This window comes from Chaetodon auriga, chromosome 14, assembly GCF_051107435.1.
Source record: "Chaetodon auriga isolate fChaAug3 chromosome 14, fChaAug3.hap1, whole genome shotgun sequence".
In the NCBI taxonomy this organism is placed as follows: Eukaryota; Metazoa; Chordata; class Actinopteri; order Chaetodontiformes; family Chaetodontidae; genus Chaetodon; species Chaetodon auriga.
In genome coordinates, this window is record NC_135087.1 from 6,584,426 (window position 1) to 6,606,039 (window position 21,614).

The following is a 21,614-nucleotide window of genomic DNA, read 5'->3' on the forward strand; positions in this document are numbered from 1 at the left end:
CTCGGTTAAACAGTAAAGAAAAACAGATAGGAGAACAGAGTAATGACTCACTGTGGGATCAGAGGTGCACTGTTACCCACTGTATGCAAATTTAATGCAGAATACATTTCTGGTTATACTTACACTAGTCTTTTTTCGGTTGGTCAGACTTTGGTGATCCTCTGAGGCCACCATGTCAATGTTTTGTGTGAAATAACTGCTGGAGGGATTGCCATGAAATTTGGCACGAACATTACAAACATGAGAATTAATCCTAAAAACTTTTTTTAACTTGACAAATATTGCCTGAAATCATGTTTCCCTCAGGAAAAAATGTTTTAACTTATCACTGAGTGCCACCACCATGTAAAATTTTTGATTTGTCCAATACTTATGATCAAAGACATGGTGGCCCTGAGAGCTCAGCGCTTTGCATTTCTGTATCTGCAGCATGTAACCATGTACACCTACAAACGTAATGATATTCCTGTTGAGCGCTAAACAGCAAATATTAGCATGCTAACATGCAAAACTTATACAATGATTTACAACATTAAACCTGCTAAACATCAGCATGTTAGCGTTGTCATTAGCATAGCATAGCATAGCATTTAGCTCAGCACTGTATCCAATTAAGTGCAGCCTCACCGAGCTGCTAGCATGGCTGTAAACTCTTGTTTTTAATATTGCGTCCAGTGGCATTTGCAGCCATAATTTCTTTCCTACACTCAGATATCAAACAAGATGCAGAAATAAGGATGAAGGTTTGGGCCCTGCGTGTATGTCCTGGTCCTTCCGAGTTAATCTACCTGCAGGTATGTCAGTAAGGCCATCAGGAGCGTTTTATGTTGGCAGCAGAGTAAACCTTCCTGGAGAACCAGGACTCCTTCACAAACAAAACACTGAAAATCTAAATAATGTTCCAATGACGGGATTTCACTCCAGGCTTTGTTTTCAATGGCTTGTCAAAGCTTTCATTTAGTAAAATTCTAAAAATAACTCATAGAGCCACATATCAAGAGTCAACAAACAGTGCACAAGGATATTCTGTGGTATGTAATTAAAGCCTTTTCTATAACCTTTATGGGTTACAGAGCAGCTAGAATTATTATACAGCCCTTGTGTTTAGGGCTTTCATGTAAGCAGAGAATAAAGAAGCTTTATGAAGCAGGTGTGCAAAACTCTGAGCCCATGCATACAAATGGTCAGTCAAATGATACTTATGAAAAACAGATCTGTCGAGTCCACTTGTGATGGTTTCTAGGTCAAAATTATACACACTGTATTAGGGCAACCCATATCAAATGTGCACAAGATGCTTAGATAGATTTCAGGTTCGTAGAAGCATTCAGACAAAAACTCCAATATTGGGAGTATTATCACAAATGTGTCACATATTGTGTCTAACATTCTACTCACATAGATGATTTAATATAGACACGCTACATATGAACAATCTGGGGCTGATCAAATGATTAAATATGCACCAAATATATCACGGTACAGCTTCTGTCTGATGGAGGATTCCTCACTGAGGCAAACACTACTGTATTCCTTCACTGCCACATGCACTGACCACCAGCAACTCATACTAACAATAAAAGGTGCCTCGCTCCAGTTCAGACAGTATCTGCTAGCCGTATGCAATGGTGCAGTGCTGAAAACTGCAGCCCCACTAAGACTCTCACTCTTTATAAATATCAGATCACTGTCTTCCAAAGCCTTACTGATAAATGATTTGATGATCTGGACACAATTGATTTATGGGAAACTTAAAACCGAATGTTTTCTTGCTTTAATTGAAGATTCCCCACCCGACTATGACAAAGCCTTTAAGTCTATTTTCAACTTAACCTCTAACGGGATATCAAACTGAATTTATTTGATCTCAATCAACTACAAATTGCTTTGCCCAGGGAAAGGGATCCCACCTTGTGGTACCCTATAGACCGCCTGGCAATCACTTTATCTCAGTTAAAATCTCAGTTATTGGTGATTTCAATATGAAATAAGGCCTTCGACCCTCTAAGTAAAGCCTTTTTTGGAACTCACTGGTATTTTTGGTTTCTCTCAGGCCGTACATGAACCTACTCATTGCAGTGGGAGCTGCCATTTTGGCTTTGCTTCATTTCCTTCCTGATTAACTTAGCTGTTTGTATCAGACAGATTTACTCTATTGAGGCTTTAAATCAAAGCAATAAACACATATTTGCACCATCACTTTCAATCAGTGCTCATCCTTCGATACCTCAGTCCTCGCTCCTGATGCCACCATCCAAACTGTAACCCTCTGAGCACCACTGCATTTCTCTAATTTTATGCTTTTGTTTCCGTTTCCCATAAGCTGCCAAGCTGAGTGTCTCTTTATTCTTCTCTCTCTTCACTCAGACTCCTCTCTGCTGGACCATCGGCCATCTGGGAGACTCTCTCTCTCTCCTGGCTGTCGGTGCTTCATCCAGACGTTTGGATTTGGATCATCGTCCCCCAGGAGATTCTCCTCTCCTCTCTCTCTCTAGTTTGCATGCTATCATGTCTCCCTCTGTGTTTGTCTCTGTCACCTCGCCGTGTGAATGCTGCCTCTTCTGTGTTTGTGTGGCCTGTTCTCCCTCCAGGTCTCAGTGGTTGAGGAGATCTTGTGGCTCAGGTTCTTTTAGGGGGGAATTCAGGGCTATGTATATAAAACTGAGTGATCACAGCTTTAGAAAACAGTCTGTACAACCTGTAATCCTCTTTTTAAATAAGCATAATGCACATTAATGTCTCTGTTGTAAATGGATAATATCTCAAGAGACTTCTTTGTTGAATAAATAAAAATAAACATTAAGACTTACTTGGTAAGCACAATTTAAATGTGTGAAAATCACTGGACGGCCCCTTTAACGAGGTGAATATTTAAGTTGTGACATTTGCCAAAAATCTGTTTCTATGATTAAAGTTATTTTTGAGTTACAGAAAATTTAAATAACAGAATAAACTAGTGCAAATGTTCATCTACAAAATCTTTACTCCTTAGAAAAAGTTCTTTTTTTTTTCTGCGTTTCAGCTGCAACGCACATAAAATTCACTCATTCATTATTAAAACGTTAGGCACTATCATCTGACACAGGACCATTCATACAGCTGCAGTAATGTTAAACAATAGTCAAGTCGAGTTGCTCTGACGTTCACAGGATGTCCAGTAATCCTCATAAAACAGTATAGTGTAGTTTTTTTACATGTGCACATGCAACGAACCCACTAAGTGTGATCCTGTGCCTGAAGCTGACAAATATTGTACGCAAATCACACAAAACTACAACAGGCTCAGTTGCACTGAAGTCTTCTCGAGGACATTAAGATGTTAGGAGACAAAAGCTTAAAATAACTTGAAGTACTGACTGAACATTGTTTAGCTTTGACCTCGCTGCAGCATACGAGAGTGCAAATTTAAATGACGTCCTCCATCACAAAGCAAAGGCAACAAAACAAGAAAATACATGTATGTTTTTCAGTCCAGGTGCTTTGTGTAAAGACGTTTTAACCGTTTTCCAGTCAGTCGCGAAACAGTGATATCACACAGCTGTTTCACGCTCCACAAAAGGTGTGTGAGCCTCGGGAAGAAAGCTATCCGTCTCCCCCTGTGATGGTCCATCCTCTTGAGGGAATGCTAAGCCATTGTTTTCTTTGTGTTGTGGAGGCTGCCTTGGTTGTGCTGAGAGCTGTAAGAATAATTAAAAGGTAAATATCGAAGGATGGATTAAGTAACTGATATCATCAACGAGTCAAAACTACGTGTCACTGCACTTACTGGCCTCTGCCACAGAAAGACGGCTAGCTAGACTGCTAAAGTACGGCCCATAGCAAAGGACAGCTAGCTTGTGAGATAGCCGTGGCTAGCATTAGGTAAAACTAAAGTTTAGTTACAGATTTTCCCTGAGTGGTTATCCGTGAATGAAAAATATCAGTTTTAATGAACATCCATTTTGTTTGAAGCTAATTCCCTTCATTATGGAGAGAGGAAAAAAATCAGCTAAACTCCTGATAAAGGTAGCTAGCTTAGCAAGTCTCTCCACATCTCATTTTTTGACTGATAAGGCTGACACAGGTAGATATAGCAGTTTCTCTGAGCGTCCTGTGAAGATTATCCAAAGGCAGACAGCACTATCTGCATTTTCTGGTACTGTGTCAGTTCTATGGAAATGATTTTTTTCAGTAAAATAACCACAAACATTTTCTAGTTAGCAGGTAACATATGCTGCCAGCTGCAGCTTCATGTTCTGCATTTCAATGTGATATTTCTTTGCACTGGTGGACGACTGCTACTAACTTGATGGGGAATAGGTATCAACATCACCACTAACTGGACTTTAAGTCAATATTGACTAGGACTCATTGTATTTGAGGGAGTTTAAAATGCTTTGCTGAACTTAAACGTCATAGTTTTACTCACCGTCTCGCCCAGAGGAGTCACACAGCAGAGCTTCTTTTTGAGGTGTTCAGGTAGAAAACAAAGCACTTTCCCAAATAAGGGGTACATTGTGCCTGGGGTCACATCTTCTTCTTTCATAGGGCCTAAAACATATGTTTTTAAACATTTTAAATGAGTAAAGGTTTTGGACTATAGACAGCATGTGCACATGTAAGAACTGGCCCACCTGTGAGAAAGCTGATAATCAGGCCTATTAGAATGACTGTGAAGCAGTTGAACGCGGTGTACCACATGTAGGACAAGGAATAAAATCTCTTCAGTCCAGAGGGTCGGCTACAGAGCAAGGAGAAATGATTAACTCGTGAAATGACCACGGTGGACACAACACATGCTGTGCCGTCTGTATGCCTGATACCTCATGGTGGCATTGCTGAGCGCAGTCTGAATGGCGGCAGTGGTGTTGTCTGGCGGCAGGATGGCTCTGCAGTCCACCGGCAGCGTGCTGGAGCTCCGAGTGACAATGCTCCCGATGCTGACCCAGAAAGCAACAGCCAGACCCGCCCCCAGACCTGCCAGTGCTCCCTGGTAACAACAGGAAAACAAAAGCTTAGCAGGTAGGATGATGACTGATTTTAACTATCCGACTGAATACAGTTGCCAGAGGTTTACATCCACTGTCAGAGCAGAGGTGGACAGATGGCACAGAGAGATGCTACAGCTTGACTCATTTTATTCTCAGGACATGATAACTACTTTTCCTTATTACCTACATGCTTTCCTCTTTAAATTAGGACTGATCCTTATTGTGAAACAGGTTTAAATGTATTGGTGAACAACTGTACGGAGCGGCGTCCAATGTGGGGGTCAGGGTCCCACACAGGGTCCAAGATAAATCTGAGGGCTCACAAAAGGATTAAAGGAACAACCCCACAATCATACATGCAAAGTTAAACCTTTTCCACCCACTATTGTTATACGACTGCTGGCTGAAATGGAGGGCAACAACCCCACCCACATGACTCCAGCAGAGGGACCAGCTCGAGCGCAGACACAGGACAACAGGACAGCTGGAGTCTTTGTATTTATACAGTTTCAGTGACCAATTTTGCAAGGTAAATACACTGCACAGCTAAGGGCTATTTGGCACACTGGTGGCAATGTCAGGAAAGAACTGCTGAATCTGAGCGGGGTATGTAAATTTCATGGTCAATGATTAAAATGTTCTGGAGCTACAAACCTATGAGAAGGAAGTGATACCTGTTTTTTTGATCCATGTGTGAACAGCAGGCAGAAACAACAAGTTGCGAAGGAAAAGTCATGCTAGTTAGTTGAATTCACAGCTCATATCCACACTAAACCCATAACCTGTGATGAGAGGCCACAGGTAGATATTACTTCACTGTTGATGAGGTTCAACTCACAGTGGAGTTGGCCCACGGGAAGAACATCCCGAGACAAAACAGCCCAAGAATAGGACCACCAACCGTCCCAAAGATTTTCAAAGCCACCTGGAGTCCAAACACAAACACAATAAGCGCAAATTTAACGAGAAGTGTTGGTTTTTATTTGATTGCACGAGCTGTGAGCTCACCTGTAGAACTGAATCGCCCATGAGGTGAGTGAGGTAGGCCATGGCCAGACAAAGCAGCCCGTAGGACATAGCTTATTGAGGATACACAAGTGGAAACTTTAGAACAAATGCGACATCATTATGCAGCTCTGTATCGTGCAATGCGGACTTTTAAGCGTCAGAGAGCTCACCTAAGGCTTTGGACAGCAGGATTGCTCTTGCCTCTGTCATGGCGGGGAAATGCGGTTTGATGAGGTCTTCCATTGTCACAGTAGCCAAAGAGTTAAAAGCAGAGGAGATGGTGCTGCACGGGTAAAGCAGAAAATATACATGCCATTAACGACGTCCTTAAAATACACCAGGTGACAATCACATGTAAATTAATGACCAAACTACAAAATCATCACAGCATTTGAGAGTTAATGTCAACGATAAAACAAACACAATATATTTAATGTTTGACCTCATCAGCTTCATTGATTTTTGTAAATATCTGCTTATTCTGACTTCGATAAAGCACGATGTTTCAAACAAGTTGGGACAAAGCAACAAAAGACTGGGAGACACCTGGGATAAAATGCATTTTATTAGATTTCTGAAGGTGTCAAAGTGCAATGACAAACATTTACTCAAAGTGATTTTACTCAAGCTGTCCTCAACTCAAACCACATCACAGACCTCTATGACTCAATCTGGGCCAAGAATCAACTCCTGAAATGTGAAAAGTTCACTCAGGCGTTATATTCTCTTTATAGCTGCCTGTATGACTGAACTCTTTATAGCTTCTTTCTCTGCTTCTGGTCAAAGACACACAAAGTTTATAAGCTCACCTGTTGCTTGAATGACCATGACAACACTTAAGGGATTACACCCAAGTGTGATAACTGATTTTACACAGAGAGGTCAAAAATAGACTGGCAATGGAGAAAGTGTCGTACCTGAGAGCTGCACTGAATAAACATGCGATGAAGAGTCCAGGCAGTCCGGGCAGACCTTGCAGCATATCCATCACGAAGTATAACACAATCTGTGGAAAACGTATTAAAAATAAGATTTCTTCAAACCTTCAGTCTTGCTTGCATGAGTGTATTAGTTATGAGAAATGCAGTACAAATATGACAACGTCATGTCTCCACGATGGCACAGACAGCACATTACATAACGAGCCCAGTGTGCCTGAAGGACTTACTATAAAATATGCAGATACTCCTGCGGCTGTAGTTTGCTGCTAAGTACAGGTGCCCAAGAGGTTCTTTACATAACTCTGCATGAACTTAACTTTCATCCTTCATGCTAATCTCTTGAGATCAAAGAAGTAGAAATAAGCAGGAAAGGAAACATCACATCCCTATTTCCCAAAACATGAAGTGTATGATTTAGTTGAAAATGATTCTAAAAAAAAAAAAAAAGCTAAATAATTCACTGAAACTCACTGCATCCCTTGAAGAGGTGCCCAGCTTGTCGGAGTGATCCTCTCCACAGTATCGTGCAAACATGACCAGTCCCATCACACAGCTTAGTGCCAGAGCCAACTGCAGGGAGGGAAACACCATGTAGCAAGACCTGCAGAGAGGAGCCAGCGCAGTGAAAGTGGTCGTCATTGTTTGTTCAGTAACCCTCATTACTGTGGAGGTTTTGTATTAAACGATACCTTTTTGAATGAACACATTACAAACTTTTTGATAAGAATCCCTTTAATTAGTCTAATTAGTGACTGAGACATGTGCTAGTGGGGGTTTAAGCTAAATGCTAATGTTAGCATGCTAACGTGCTGATGTTTAGCTGGTAAAACGTTGATCATGTTCACCATCTGTTTAGCATGTAAGCATGTAAGCAAACTCATATTTGGTAATCAGCACTAAACACAAAGTACAGCTGAGGCTGATAAGAATGTGAGTTTTACAAGTTTGTAGTCATAAACCAAAGTGTTGAACAAATCCAAATTTTGACCCGATGATGGCGCTAAATGCAGGGCTTAAAGCAGGAGAGGAACCTTTTTTCCTCTCGCTTGTCCATTTCTCTTGGAAAGTGTGACACTCTGCATTTACTTTTGTTTTTCTGGTTAAAAGTGAAAAAATGTTTGTGTGAACTATGAAAATCTACATCCTGTGTACCTGACAGCTTCTTTCTCTGTGCGCGAGCTGAGATATCTTTGGACCTGAGCCTGGTTCACTCCATACAGGGACAACATGAGGAAGACCCCACCAACCCCCAGAGTCCAGAAGGTGTGCCGCTCTGTAGGATCTGGGTTTAGGCTGAACACAAGGGAGAAAATACAGTATAGAGACGATACTTAGGTGAAGGATTGAGATTGGCATTTGCAGAACTGATTCCCACTTTACAAATACATGAATAAATCATGATGCGTTGGTGCACAGGTTTCCCCATCCACTCCTGATGCTGCTCACTCCTACAAAACTACAGTACAGACTCACTCCAGAGCAGAGATGCGGTTTCCTTCCCAGACTTTCCTCCAGACTTCAGACACTCCCCCAGTCTGCTGCACTCCCACCACGATGACAGCCAGCTGCCCGGCAAACATCACGAGAGTCTGAAAGACGTCTGTCCAGATGACGGCCTTCAGACCACCCTGTCAGCAACAGACAAGACACATGAAAATTAACATGATGCACGCTAAGATATCCTTTATCCGGATATTAGATATCTGTCTCTGTCCTTTGTATTCAACCTTTATATCGATGCCTGATATCTCTAAAATACGGACTTTTGATTCACGACTTTCTGTGTTGAAATATATTGTATTTCGTTTTTGATTAAGCAAAGTAATTCTGTTGAAATTTGAGCAGGAACGACATTAAAATGTATGAAAATGACCTTCAATAACTCACCACTGTTGTGTACAATGTGCACACTAGTCCAGTGGCCAGCACTGCTCCCCACAATTCAAATCCAGTTACTGAAAGAAAACCCAGAAGCACGCTGAACCACAGATCTCATCTATTCAAAATGACTGAGTCAGAGTAAAATAGATTCATTCTTCGTACCTGTATTAAGTGCAAAGGCGGGAGTATACACACAGACTCCCATATAGACAACCTGCAGCAGAGTCAAACACAAATCAGAGACGATGCACTTCATAAAAGTGTGTAACATAAAGATCTGGAAGGCACTGACTAGATGCATCTCTTGTACTTTTCAGGCTTTTTTATAGGGATGCACCAATCTTACACACTGAATCAGCATCAGAGTGAGAGTTGAATGTGAAGGCTGATACCCACCATCTGAAAGATGAAGGCCAAAGTTCCACAGATACGGACTGCTTTGCTGAAGCGCAGCTCAAGATACTGTAAAGCAAAATAACATGAAGGATAAACACCGTGAAATATGAGCTCATTTAAATCCAGTTCAAGCCTGTAAGTAAAACTGGTTCCTCATACCTGGTAAGCGCTGGACAGCCGCAGTCTGTACAACACTGGAATGAAAACATGAGCTGGAATGAGGAGGCCCAGGATGTAGGCACAGCCGATGAACCAGTACTGAGTGCCGTGAGTGTAGATTTCTGCCGGTACGCCTATAATCGCCACGGCAGACTGGAATGAGGCGATGAGCGACAGCGAAACAGGAAGACAGCTCATGCTCCTGTCCGCCATCAAGAACTCCTGAGTGGTGCGCTGACGCCCACCTGAGAGAGCGTGGTACAGCCCGATGCCCACAGAGACAGCAAGCAAGACGCCAAATATCACATAGTCGACCACGGTGAAGTGCTTCTGGTGGGACGGGTCCATCTTTGCGGTCTTTAAGGCTCGGCTGCAGCTGGAGAGGGTTCGGTTCTCCTGCAGTCGGACATTCAGATGGATGGCCGTCTCCGTCCACACCCATCAGTCAGGAGGGTCCAGCAGCCTTGACAATGAAAACACTGATTAAATATATCTGTTTGTGTGAGAGAGGACACTTTGTTGACATTTAGCCAAAGTTTTCGCCTGCTGTCTAAAGGTGGGGTGAGACAGACTGTTCACATTGCCATCTCTCCTCCTTCACAATGCGATCACACGTTAGCATGCCAGACATACTGTCCCTCCCCTCCCCCATTTCCTGTGCACAAGCACAAACAACACGCTAATATTTTTAAGTCCCAAGCCCCTAAATTCTGTGGCCAAAGCACATTTTTTGTGCCTTAAATGTAAACTTAATAGTAAAAATAACACAGAAAAGACAACGTAACACAATTTAACAGTCTTCCTTGACTTTGATGCTTCAATAAATGAAAATACATTGACAGGATTAATATGTGTAATTATTTATTTCAATCAGCATTTTGTCAGCATACTCATATTGATACTCCTCACTGGTTCGGGTCTTTACTGATACTCTTCTTTTCCATTAGTAAATAATTGCTTTTTTACATTTAGACAGGCAATCTCACTGAGACACAGTCTCATTCTCAAGAGAAATCTGACAGGGGGCCACCTACAGGGGCTAGTGGTAGCCACAGAGTGACTTTTGATGGCCAAGGGCCGTCCAGTCATGGTTAGTGATGATGGCTAGAATAATGTTGTGTGGCTCAGTCAAAGTGAACTTGTTTGTTTCACAGTTTCAAAGCCAGGGCTGTGTATAAAAACTGATCTTCTTTCACTGCGCACAGAACAAACAGCTGGTGGACCGTGAGGACATACTCAGTGAATATCAAATTCAGCAAATATCAACAATCTTTCCCTTGAATGACTCACCGCACCGTTCACTCTATCCAACCCTTTTATGATAAACAAATCACTTTGCTTCACAGGCAAAGAAATGGACCAAAACGCCTCATGTGCTCTCCTCATTCCCTGGATTCCTCTGAGCTGTTTTTATAGATTTCTGTTCCTTCCCTAACAGATAAGACAGAAGAACAAATCACCGCCGTCACCTAAACTGAACTGTTTAGAGCAGAGCGGCACTGCTACATGAGATAACCACCAGTCTGTGGAAACAAACCGAGGTCGCACAACCTCGGTGTCAACTTTCCCCCATTTGTGCTGATCCAAAAATACTTACTACTGGTTTGGAAATGGGAGGTGGCCTGCAGCTCTGCCACCTGCTGCAACACAGAGACAAACAGCAACCAAACTCTGGTGGTTTAGAAGGTCAAAAGTGACAAAAGCCATGTTGGAAGCAGGAAAATTCTTTTTAATTTTTTACTCCAAGTATGCACTTATTGTTCTTACCAAAAGTTTAACCAGCAAATACTTTGATAACAACACAATTTGAGTTTTGAGGGTTTGCTGTGTTTCTTTGTCCGATGTTATAAACTCAATATCTCTGAGTTTTGGACTGCTGGTTGGACAAACACAACAATTCAAAGAGATGTCACTTTCAATTCAAAATCAGCAGTTTTAAGACCAATGATAATAAACCTTAGTAATAGCCCTATTAATAAGTAATGTATAACTGAAGGTGTAAACAGTTGTTAGCTGTAGCTCCAGTTTGAGGGAATATGATAGCAAGTCATTATTATCTTATTGACCGTTTCCTGTCAGTAGACTTGATCAGCACAAACCTGAATATAACCAGAGAAGGCAGCACAACGTACAATAAACTCTATAAACCAATGTGTAAGCACTGCATGGAGGAACAATGCAGGAATATTAAAGTGACTAATACTTCACTTAACAACACTGCTGCTGTAACTTTATCTTTTACATCTGTAAATCATTTATAAAGAAAAAACTAATGGTGCTATTCCACTGTTGATTCATTTAAGGAAGGGCTGCGTAGGAAAAATAAGATTCCCTGCACTTAGTGACCCTCAAATCACTGACAACAGCTGCTGAAGTGGACTGACTGAAGAAACAAGGACAGAAAAAATACATATCATCACATGTCTGGAAATGTAGTGCTGTGAGAAAGACATGAACAAATGAAGTAAGAGGAGACAGACTCACCTTTGCACGCCTGGTCTGTTGATATCCGGGTGAGGCTCTCTGTCAGTGGCACCATGCTGCTTACTGACACGTTCAAGAGCGCCACGTTAGTTAGAAACAACTTGTTTGGATATCTTTAAGGCCCAAAACCAGGACAGCAGACAATACAATGAGCCCATTCTTTAGAAAATGAACTCTTTGAGGTTTTATCTCCACTGCTGTGTCCAGAAAGCGTCACACTCACCTTCCACCTGGCTAATCTCTCGGTCCACGCTCCATGTGATCACAAATTGTTTTGAATCTTCTTCCGGGGTTGAAGTTGTGGGCGTTGCCACACGTGATGACGCAGCAGCCGCCAAAATCAAATATCCGCAGCTTGCAGCGAATATTTTCCTCTGAGCACCTCCATTATTAAACACAATATAAAGAAAAACGCTTGAGAAACATGGAGGCAGCGTCCGCGACAGGTAACTCGGACCGTTGGAAACTAACTGAATGCTACTACTTACTGCTAGCTTAAGGCTATTGTTAGCTAGCCTGTAAAGGACTTTCGTAGTTCGTTCGCTAGCGCCCGCTGAAGCGTTAACATCGTATTCGCAACGTTACGTCTTTGTCATCTGAGTTAGTTGGCGTCTTTCTTTTTAATTCGCAGGTGTGTTGAGTCATCTCAGTCTGCTGGAAGTTCAGGCGAGGAGCCATAAGACTCAGCCTCAGCAGCAGAGTCGTGTGAAGGAGCTGAAGGCTAAAGTTGAAGCGCTGAGGATCCAGAGGGAGCAGCTGAAGGCAGAGATAGAGACGCACAAGGTGGGATGACAGGACAGATTGATTCGGTGTGTTCAGCTGACACCGTTCACTGTGAAGATCTTTTTACATAAAAAACAAATATGTACTGTCATTGACATCCGCTTAGTTCAGGTGCACCGAGCTAAGACTAATGCAGTCTGTCCAGCAGCTCTGCCTCCACCTTCACCGGTGGTGGAATGAACCTCAATACATCAAGTAGTGTACTTAAGGACTAATTAGTATTTCTATTTTATGCAACTTTATACTTCTACACTCAGAGGCAAATATACTTTTACTCCACTACATGTGTCTGACTGCTTTAGTTACCAGTTAAGTCTCAGATTACAGTTTTTCCAAATCTGACAAATTGAGGTATTACATGGGCATTTTATGGGTTGACAAATATATTTTAGATAGAAATACAAATTTGACTTACTTACTTAAATTAATGCAGTCGTAATATTAATCCAAAACACTTTACACAATGGCAAAACACTGACAGGGGCCATTTTTCTTCATAATGAATACTTTCAATTTTGATAATTTAAATAAAGGTACAATAACTTGTTTTGAATGCAGGACATTTACTTGTACTGGAACACCAACTGAGAGCCAGGCCTAAAACCTCACTGGTTGGCTTCACTAACGCTCCAAATCCCTGCAGCCATGTTCAGAAATACAGCAAAAGACTTCCCAGGGGAGGGGAGGCTGTCACAGCAGCAAATTAATGTTAATGGTTTTGGAATGAGACGTGTCTCGAGAGTGCTGAGGCAGCTCGCTGAGCACATTTCAGTGATTTTAAGAAGTCACCTTAACTTTATTATAAGTCACTCACTTTATAGATCATGTGTTTTCCTGTTGGCTGATGTGTCGGTGCTGCTTACACCATCCTGCCTCAGAATCTCCAGAAACTGAGGGCATCTATGGACAAACAGTGTACACATGAAGAAGAGGAGGAGGAAATGGATGAAGACTCACAACTGCTGCGGCTGATGGCCAGACACACACAACTGAAAGACCTTCTGCATGCTCATCATGTCATTGGTACTCACCCATTTATTATGTATCTGACAGTGAAATGTTTTCATTAATGCCATCCAATCACATATCATCATGTCTTACTCCCCTCTCTCTGTTATTGGCTGATGTCACTAGGTGGGTACAACGTCATGAAGACTCGTCAGGGTAAAGGAATATGCGTGTCACTGGCAACGGCCTACGAAGGCGTCTTCTTAGAAACCTACAACCTGGAGATAGACCTGAAGCCGACGATGAGGATCAGTCGTCACAACATTCCCCCGTACATTCCCCTGAACAGCCTGGCTGAACAGAGCAACTTGCAGACAGACCTAAGAACTTTTCTGGACACCCTCAGCCAACATCTCAACGCCTTTGCTGGTCGCAAGCAGCAGTTGAAACTTGTGAAGGTGCCACATTTCGCTTTTTTTTTTGTATATGTTTGTTAAATAATCTCACAGAATGAGTAGTTTGTTGGTCATTGTGGAAGCAGCTGCTGTGACGCTACCATCAAATATAAATCTGTGAGTCTGAGGTGAGTAAAAATAATTCACATTTCTAAAAAAAAAAAAAAAAAGGAGTGAGATATAAAATTTTTCCTGACAAGGTTTTGGTGATCTCTCGTAGGAAGAGGAGCCATTACGATGGTAGCAGGAGGAGGATAACATGCATGCCGTTTGTTCTGGTATGACGACACACTGACCCTGTCCCCCTCCATGTTTATAGGAGCTCCACAAGTCTGTGGACGTGATGGAGAGTAATGTTTTGTGTTCAATATTGGTGCTGATGTTCACTGTGCCGAGAGACAAGACAGCTGTTCTCTGCACGCTGGACTACACTGACCACACCAGATGTCTCCCCACGCGAGTCCACTTTGAATCTGAAGGTAGGATTTTCATGCTGTTTCCAAAGGGGACAGTTCCTTTGGTTTTTGAAAGTTTAAAAGTAAGCAACCTGGAAAAGCTGTGGGCGATTGTAATGTGCATTTTCACTGTTTTAACACATTTTAGAAATGAAAGAAGCAAAAAATCCCATACGCTGTCATCTGTTGGGAGGAAAACTGCACTGCTGGGACACAAAAGCACAAAATGTTCCCCATGATTTTTATTCTTAGGATGGTGAAGGGATGACCTGGCTCGCTCTGCCTCTGATTGGCTTACCGTGATATTCTCACCCTAACAAGTCACCACTCCTCCTGCCTAAACCTATGAAACCAACCAGGGAAAGCAGAGTACTGGCCAATCAGAGACAGAGCAGGGCGGGCCATTCCTTCGCCATCCTAGAAAAACAAATTTGGCTTCCCTAACTGGGTCTGAATCACCAGCTATAATATGAATATGTTTTTTTGCCAAGAGAAATCGTTTTTTGCATAATTTTGAAGTGAAATGACTACAGGTAAGGTCTAGAGTGAAACATTGTTAATGAAATTCATGTGATCAACAGTGTGTGGGAATCTTAGCTGTTCCTGGTAAATATGGTAATTCTGGTGCGATGAACGTACATTTCTTTGCATATTTTCCGGCAGAAAAAGCACTTCCTGATTCTCCAGAGTGGAAGAATCCCTGCCGCCTGCTCATGGAGACTCCTGTGCACAAAGCTTTGATTGCCATGAGAAAGATGGGGAATATTGTGTAATTTATTCAGAAATAAAGAATCCTTTCTACATTGTTTGTAATAAAACACTGTTAAACTTTTCTTCCTGGCTGTAAATGTTGAGGTATTAAACTGAGTAGAAACTCAACTTTCCAGTTCGTCTATGGAGGCTCCACTTGTATTTGCATGTTGCTTTTGTCCTTGAGGTTTTCTATAAATGCTGCCACCCTCTTGTGTAAAGTTTCCCTCTGAAACTGTCTCAGATTTTCCATTTCCTCTCGGGCTTTCTGCTGTTGCGTGGCCAGCTCCTTTTCTGATATTGAGTCAATAGTCGCGATGTTTTTCATCTGCATGAGAGACAGGCTGCTCCGGATGCTGCGCCTGTGTCTCACTGAAGTGGAGGGTTTGACTGACGGTGGCGGTGCTGATATCGACCGACTCTGCTCCACCGGTTCAGATCCCTTGTTGTGATACTGGGATTTGCTGGAGTACAGTCTTCTGCCGTCTGATGTCTGACTGCCTCTAGTGTGCGATTCTTGGATTTCTTTCATAGCGATGTTGACCGTGGCTTTAGGCTCGCAGACTTTTACCATCACCACTCTTCTCTGTTCATTCATCAGCGAGTCTCTTCTCTGCTGAAGCATTTTGTGAGTGTGCCTGTACTGTTTGTCCAACATGTTCAGTTTCTGCTGGAGATCTCTGTCCTCCTTTTGGTTCAACACTCTCAGGTTTCTCTGCAGCACGTCACGTCTTCTGAGACTTTGATCCATTATATACAAAGGCTAGAAGGAGAAATATGGGTCAATTTCCCCCCATAATTCAGTCACTTTTTCTTTAGATTAAAGAAAAGGATGACTTTTTCTTACCTGATTTGTGCACAACGTCCTCCAGAGAACTGTGTTCTGCAGCTGTGTTTGCTGCTATGTAATTTAATATCCAACCGTATTATATCTGAAGTAAAGTGGATGGGACTGTTGGTCATTGTGTCCTGTCACATTCCTCAGAGATTCAATTTCAAGATGCCTCATGAGGGCAGTCACAGGTTGTACAACCAATAAATAACAATGGCTCACCTTGTGAAAGGTGGTTAGAGAGCATCTACTCAGTACTTTAATTCTACTGCATTCACACGTGATGCTTCACTCTTTGGGGTCTATAAGTTGTTTTTTTCTTAGGTTGTGCTGATAGTGCTGGAACATTTTTAATCATAAATTGCTTTTAAAATATAAAGGTGGTGATTTCATTTTTGTCTAATTAATAGTTTTCAACAGCAGGGTCGTCATTTCTGTAATATATCTAACAGCATATGACATTAGTAGTTTTTCTCATTAGAATATTGGCAATAGTACTTTCTATGGCAGTAGTGGCGTGTACTGTAGTGTAGTGACTTAATTTCCCAGGTGTGGGATCAAAAAGTCTAATCTTAAACCACGACACTTAACAAACATTACAGAGAGTTCAATCAAAATATCTCAAACCAGAACGTGTTTCTGAACAAGTGTCACACATGTGGAGGGATTTTAGAAATACTGAGGCCACAAACCCCACTGATTTATTTTTTAATTTAACTATTGGGTTAAATTTGCTGTTAATTTTTATTTCCCTGAATGATATTTACTCCGTGGAAATGATGAGTTGTTTGACTCAATATCAATATGCAATGATTTTGATCATTTATAAGAAAGCAAAAACTCTCAAACATGAATATTTCCTGGTTTTCTCCGTCCTCTATGATAATAAACTGAATCTCTGTATTTTGGACTGCTGTCAGAGTCAGCTTTTAAAATACTAACTTGATCTCAGAGTCCTCAGTGGACCAGCTGGTGTCAAAAAAGTCATTTATTTAAAGGTTTTTTCATGGGTTTTTGTGCAGTTTCCCTTTAATAGTTTGCCTTGACACATGTCAGAAAGCCTGCCCCTCTGCTGGTTTGATCCCTCCCGCGTCGAACTCAAGTCCAGTCTGGAAGATGGAGCAACTGAACTTCCCAAAAGTCGAACAGTCATCTCTAAAGTTGATGAACTGTTGACATCTCTGGCTGGTAAGTTCATATTTTCAATGCGTTAACATAATTTACAGATGACACGACGATTCAGCGTGAAATTAGAGGCTGTCCTGACCTGTAAACATGAGCATTTTGTGCTTATAGTCATGTCTGTAATCAATCTGTAATATCGCTTTAGGTTAATCAAAGGTATTTTTTTTTAACTTATGGAACTTTTTGACGCGCATGCGCGATGCATAACGAGTCATAGCTGATTAACGTAATCGTGGAATTTCAATGTCATATCAATACTGACCTATTGCACTATTTCTACGGCTTCCTCTACTCTCTTTCACTTCCCCTTTGCTAGTTTGTCCGGTTAATGTTGTCGGCTAGTTCTCCTTAATGCTTTAGTTATTCTTCACAGCCATTTCCCCACACAGTTAAACCGCTACCAAACTAGCTACCTGGTTTTGAGTTTTGAGAGTACGGAAAGCCAAACGGTCCAGAATATGTCTCCAGCTACATGTTTTTATGAATGTCCGTTATTAACAGATAGAGAAGCATGGAAATGATCATATTTACAGCTGAAATTAATCATGGAGAATAAGAACTGTTCAAAGTGTCTGGTGGGACATTAATTAAAGATAAACACAGATTAATTTATTTGTTATTGTTCAATCCATCCCTCCATTTTTCCCAGCCATCACGTAGTGTTTTATTATGCCATATTAATATAAATGAAGATAGAATTTGGTTTGTGCAAGAACCGCTGCTCTCGACATGTTCAAGTACGGTTGCTGTTGATAATTCCTACCGAGTTCATAGTACTTTTTGTTTGTTTGTTTCAATCAAATCACAGTTGGCACTGCTGGGACTATCAAATGCATCAAATCCTGCACACTAGAAGATTTTTACTGGGAAACACCTACAAGACGGTGAGTGTTAAAAACAACAAAGCTTGTCTACAGTAGCTATTGCTTTAATTATTGTCAGGTTTCTTTTTTTTAGTTGGCAACCAGCTTCAAGACAGGAGTTTGTTTCATGAGTGAATCTCAGAATTTGAACATATTTTTCTTTCTTTTGTTTGCCTGGCACAAGTGTTGCTCCATCTTTGCCAGGATGATGCAGGCAGTGTGTGTTGACGTACCAGGAGGACCAGAGAATTTAGTGCTGCGAACTGTGCCGAAGCCTCAACTTAAAGATGGAGAAGTCCTAATTAAAGTTCATGCAACTGCCCTCAACAGGGCGGACTTGCTGCAGGTATATTGCAAGATACATTTTTACAAAGCATAATTCAGCTACAGTTTGCATGCTTTAAATGTGTGATTACTTTATTTTGTATGTAAATGATTAAGTGAAGTGGGCCCAATCCTGCAACAATCTCATGCACTGGATTCCTTGTGTAATACCTATTTTTCTTTTTCTTTTTCTTTTTTTTAGAGGCGGGGACTGTACCCACCTCCCCCAGGTGAGAGTGACATCATAGGCCTGGAGGTGGCTGGCACGGTGGACACTCTGGGCCCAGGGGTGAGCAGAGGCTGGAGGCCATCTGACAGGGTCATGGCCTTGCTCTGCGGAGGCGGATATGCAGAATATGTTGCTGTGCCTGAGGAGCTTCTCATGCCTGTTCCCCCTAATCTCACACTCTGCCAGGCTGCTGCGATCCCAGAGGCCTGGCTCACTGCTTTTCAGCTGCTGGTTTTCATAGGTACAAGAACAATGTTTATTATTCATAAGAGAATATTCATCTTTCTGCAGGGGAATATCATTGAGAATAACACAGATCATGCTTTTTAACTTAAGCTTTTGTTCTAGTTATACGGCAGTGCATTGCTGCCACCACCACAAAAACTTCTTTTTTTTTTTTTTCTTCTTTACTAATTTGATATATTACACATATTTTGTCTCGGTAGCAACAATATGCTGCTGCACTGCTATTTCATTGTTTGTATACCAAATGTCTCTATTTTTCTTTTTCTGTCCTTTTTATCTTATTGGTGTTCCTCTTTAATGATTTTCATTATGAAGCACTTGTGTTTTTGTTTGGTAATTGCTGTAAAAGTACAGAAAGTTGCATTATTGCATCATAATAATTCAAATAATTTTAAGTTCTAAGTTGACATTACTGGAAAAATAAGCAAGAAACAGTTCTACTCATGTGGCCCTATAAACAAGTCAGAACCATGCAAATAAATATTGATAAGTGTGAATGTGGTTCATTATGGTTTCCTCTTTCAGTAATTAACAAGGTGAGCAATATTCAATTCTGCACTACCTTGTTTCCATCTGTCGTCTCTGCCACAGCTCAGGTGAAGGAGGGTGAAGTCGTGCTGGCTCATGCTGGAGCCAGCGGAGTCGGAACAGCTGCTGTTCAGCTGGTTCATCTGTTTGGTGCCGTGCCCGTTGTTACTGCGGGGAGCCCAGAAAAACTGAAGATGGCTGAGAGTCTGGGAGCAGCAGCTGGGTTTAACTACAAAGAGGAGAGCTTCGCGCAGGGAGTTCACCATTTTACAGGAGGTGAGCTGTGCAGCTGTGCAGACTGTTCACAGAGCTGATCTCTGCTGTTACGTTTTTTTTGTATTGTTTGTATTGTTGTGATCTATCAAACATTCACTGCTCATGATGGAAATATAAGATAACATCACAGAATTTTAATGAGCTAAAAGAGCAAATTCAAATTGATTTACAGGTTACAGGTGTCAACAAATCCTATGAAAAGACTAAAACCATCAAGGTCTTAGTCTCTCAGTTCTTTCTGATTTACCTGCTCTGTCTGTGGCCCATTTGTTCCTACTGAAGACACAAATCTGTAGTTTTTATGAAACGGTACTCAAACAGGAGTAAATACTGCATGTGTTGGGGACTATTTTCAGCCGTGGATTAATACACATTTGGTGCTCTAGTAAGTATTTCTGGCAGCAGGAAGGTTTATGTGGGAGTGAGACAAAATAAAGTGCCGTGTGTGTGTTCGTTGCAATGAAGGAACATGTCATCCAGTGTGACAGTGTGCCTCATTGATGCGTTTTTTAATAGTTTTTGGATGACAGTGGAGCTCTGTGGCACAGGGGAATATGATATATCTGGATTTTCACTGTTGATTTTGGTCTTTTTATGGGATTTGTGGACAGTAGGTTGACAGGGTCTTTATGTGTAGTAAATACACAAATGCATCTAGAAATATTGATTACAATCTTAAATAATAGATGTGACATATGGCTTTATCACTGCTGAGAATTAAAATGAAGACCAAAGAAAGGCTGACCCCCCCTCAGGGGTTAGGATCAAATTCAGAAGTGTGCATTAAATATCTGAGTCCTGCATAATTCAGTTGTATACTCAATAACTGTAATTTCACAGGCAAGGGAGCAAACGTCATCCTTGACTGTATTGGTGGGTGTAACTGGGAGCAAAACGTGTGCTCTTTAGCCACCGACGGCAGATGGGTGCTGTACGGCACCATGGGAGGCAGGGCAGTAGAGGGAGATCTGCTGGGTAAACTGCTCTCCAAGCGAGGCCACTTGCTCAGCAGCCTCCTCCGCTCTCGCAGCCTTCAGGTGAGAATTCAGACCAAACAGAAATGACTCACCAGCTGTGTTTCTTCATCTCTGCATGTGAACGCGCTGACTCACATCCAACAGTTCTGCCTTTCTCTGCATCTGCTTTCCCAAAATGAATGAATGTTAGTTTTGACACATCTCTTGTATTTGCATTTGTGTAACTGATTCTTGCTTCCCTTCACAGTACAAAGCAGACCTGGTGAAGGCTTTCTCACGCAGAGTGCTACCGTATTTCTCAGACCAGACAGCCTCCTTGAGGCCAGTGATCGACAGCACATTCCACCTGGAGAACATCGCAGACGCTCACAGGCGCATGGAGACCAACAGGAACATGGGGAAGATTGTTATTAATGTGATTCCTCAGAATCAGGAAACTCAATGATGAATAGCTGCTGCAGTAATGTTAACAGAAATGTAGTCACTATGAAATACATTTGATTATGTAAAAGATTGAACAGCTGTGTTATTTGAAAACTACTGCACGAATGAATGACAAATGATCAACATGCCTCCTCCAGTAATAGTCCAGAGATGATTTTTGTACTGTGCCATTTCTTCTGTACTGTCATAATAGTAATAATTGACACAGGCTTACCCACTAGTAATGTTTTTCTGTGCACACATTTATGATTTTTATCCTTTAAGACCAATTTATTTTTCTAATTCTTATTTTTCTCTTACAGTCATTGTTATTCTTTACTGCATGTTAGTCATTTACTGCTTAAGAATATGCCACCTTGCATTTCACAGCACATACATTATTGAATGAGCATATGACAAATAAAACCCCTGAATCTCTGATTTTGCAAATAAACAATGAATAGAACGTTGCTCTGCATTTAATTATTCGATCCTGCGCAT

General features: G+C 41.5%; 3 protein-coding genes across 8 annotated transcripts; 2 read left to right on the top strand and 1 right to left on the bottom strand.

Moving 5' to 3' along the window:
• Positions 1-1,100: 1,100 nt before the first annotated feature.
• On the bottom strand, positions 1,101-12,277 carry slc5a6b (solute carrier family 5 member 6). 6 transcript variants are annotated; one of them, XM_076749096.1, is made up of 18 exons: positions 12,063-12,277; positions 11,840-11,902; positions 10,953-10,995; positions 9,356-9,818; positions 9,197-9,262; positions 8,963-9,014; positions 8,807-8,874; positions 8,393-8,547; positions 8,072-8,212; positions 7,391-7,520; positions 6,896-6,984; positions 6,149-6,261; positions 5,979-6,049; positions 5,809-5,895; positions 4,803-4,969; positions 4,614-4,720; positions 4,409-4,530; positions 1,102-3,677 (listed from the first exon to the last, which is right to left on the bottom strand). In XM_076749096.1, exons 4-18 carry the CDS (start codon positions 9,701-9,703, stop codon positions 3,531-3,533), a joined length of 1,863 nt encoding a protein of 620 aa, XP_076605211.1. In that variant the 5' UTR covers positions 9,704-9,818; positions 10,953-10,995; positions 11,840-11,902; positions 12,063-12,277; the 3' UTR covers positions 1,102-3,530. The 6 variants fall into 6 exon arrangements, with proteins under 6 accessions (XP_076605213.1, XP_076605212.1, XP_076605214.1 ...); XM_076749093.1 differs by lacking the exon at positions 10,953-10,995; XM_076749095.1 differs by having other exon boundaries at positions 9,356-10,995.
• On the top strand, positions 12,140-15,453 carry cenpo (centromere protein O). The gene is made up of 6 exons (XM_076749101.1): positions 12,140-12,285; positions 12,471-12,622; positions 13,501-13,645; positions 13,757-14,028; positions 14,345-14,504; positions 15,144-15,453. The coding sequence occupies exons 1-6, from the start codon at positions 12,264-12,266 to the stop codon at positions 15,251-15,253; spliced, it is 861 nt and encodes a 286-aa protein (XP_076605216.1). The 5' UTR covers positions 12,140-12,263; the 3' UTR covers positions 15,254-15,453.
• A 1,689-nt stretch (positions 15,454-17,142) lies between these two features.
• Positions 17,143-21,583, top strand: tp53i3 (tumor protein p53 inducible protein 3). The gene is made up of 7 exons (XM_076749100.1): positions 17,143-17,250; positions 18,056-18,131; positions 18,295-18,456; positions 18,637-18,904; positions 19,501-19,713; positions 20,554-20,750; positions 20,938-21,583. The coding sequence occupies exons 2-7, from the start codon at positions 18,078-18,080 to the stop codon at positions 21,133-21,135; spliced, it is 1,092 nt and encodes a 363-aa protein (XP_076605215.1). The 5' UTR covers positions 17,143-17,250; positions 18,056-18,077; the 3' UTR covers positions 21,136-21,583.
• Positions 21,584-21,614: the final 31 nt, after the last annotated feature.

Coding starts and splice junctions, on each gene's coding strand:
- slc5a6b (XM_076749093.1), bottom strand. CDS start 9,703: ATGGACCCGTCCCACCAGAAGCACTTCACCGTGGTCGACTATGTGATA. Junction 8,875..8,962: donor CGCCTTTGCACTTAATACAG/GTACGAAGAATG, acceptor GTTTTCTTTCAG/TAACTGGATTTGAATTGTGG. Junction 3,678..4,408: donor TGACTCCTCTGGGCGAGACG/GTGAGTAAAACT, acceptor TTATTCTTACAG/CTCTCAGCACAACCAAGGCA.
- cenpo (XM_076749101.1), top strand. CDS start 12,264: ATGGAGGCAGCGTCCGCGACAG. Junction 12,623..13,500: donor CAGAGATAGAGACGCACAAG/GTGGGATGACAG, acceptor ATCCTGCCTCAG/AATCTCCAGAAACTGAGGGC. Junction 14,505..15,143: donor AGTCCACTTTGAATCTGAAG/GTAGGATTTTCA, acceptor ATTTTCCGGCAG/AAAAAGCACTTCCTGATTCT.
- tp53i3 (XM_076749100.1), top strand. CDS start 18,078: ATGCATCAAATCCTGCACACTAGAAGATTTTTACTGGGAAACACCTAC. Junction 18,132..18,294: donor TGGGAAACACCTACAAGACG/GTGAGTGTTAAA, acceptor GCCTGGCACAAG/TGTTGCTCCATCTTTGCCAG. Junction 18,905..19,500: donor TCAGCTGCTGGTTTTCATAG/GTACAAGAACAA, acceptor TCTCTGCCACAG/CTCAGGTGAAGGAGGGTGAA.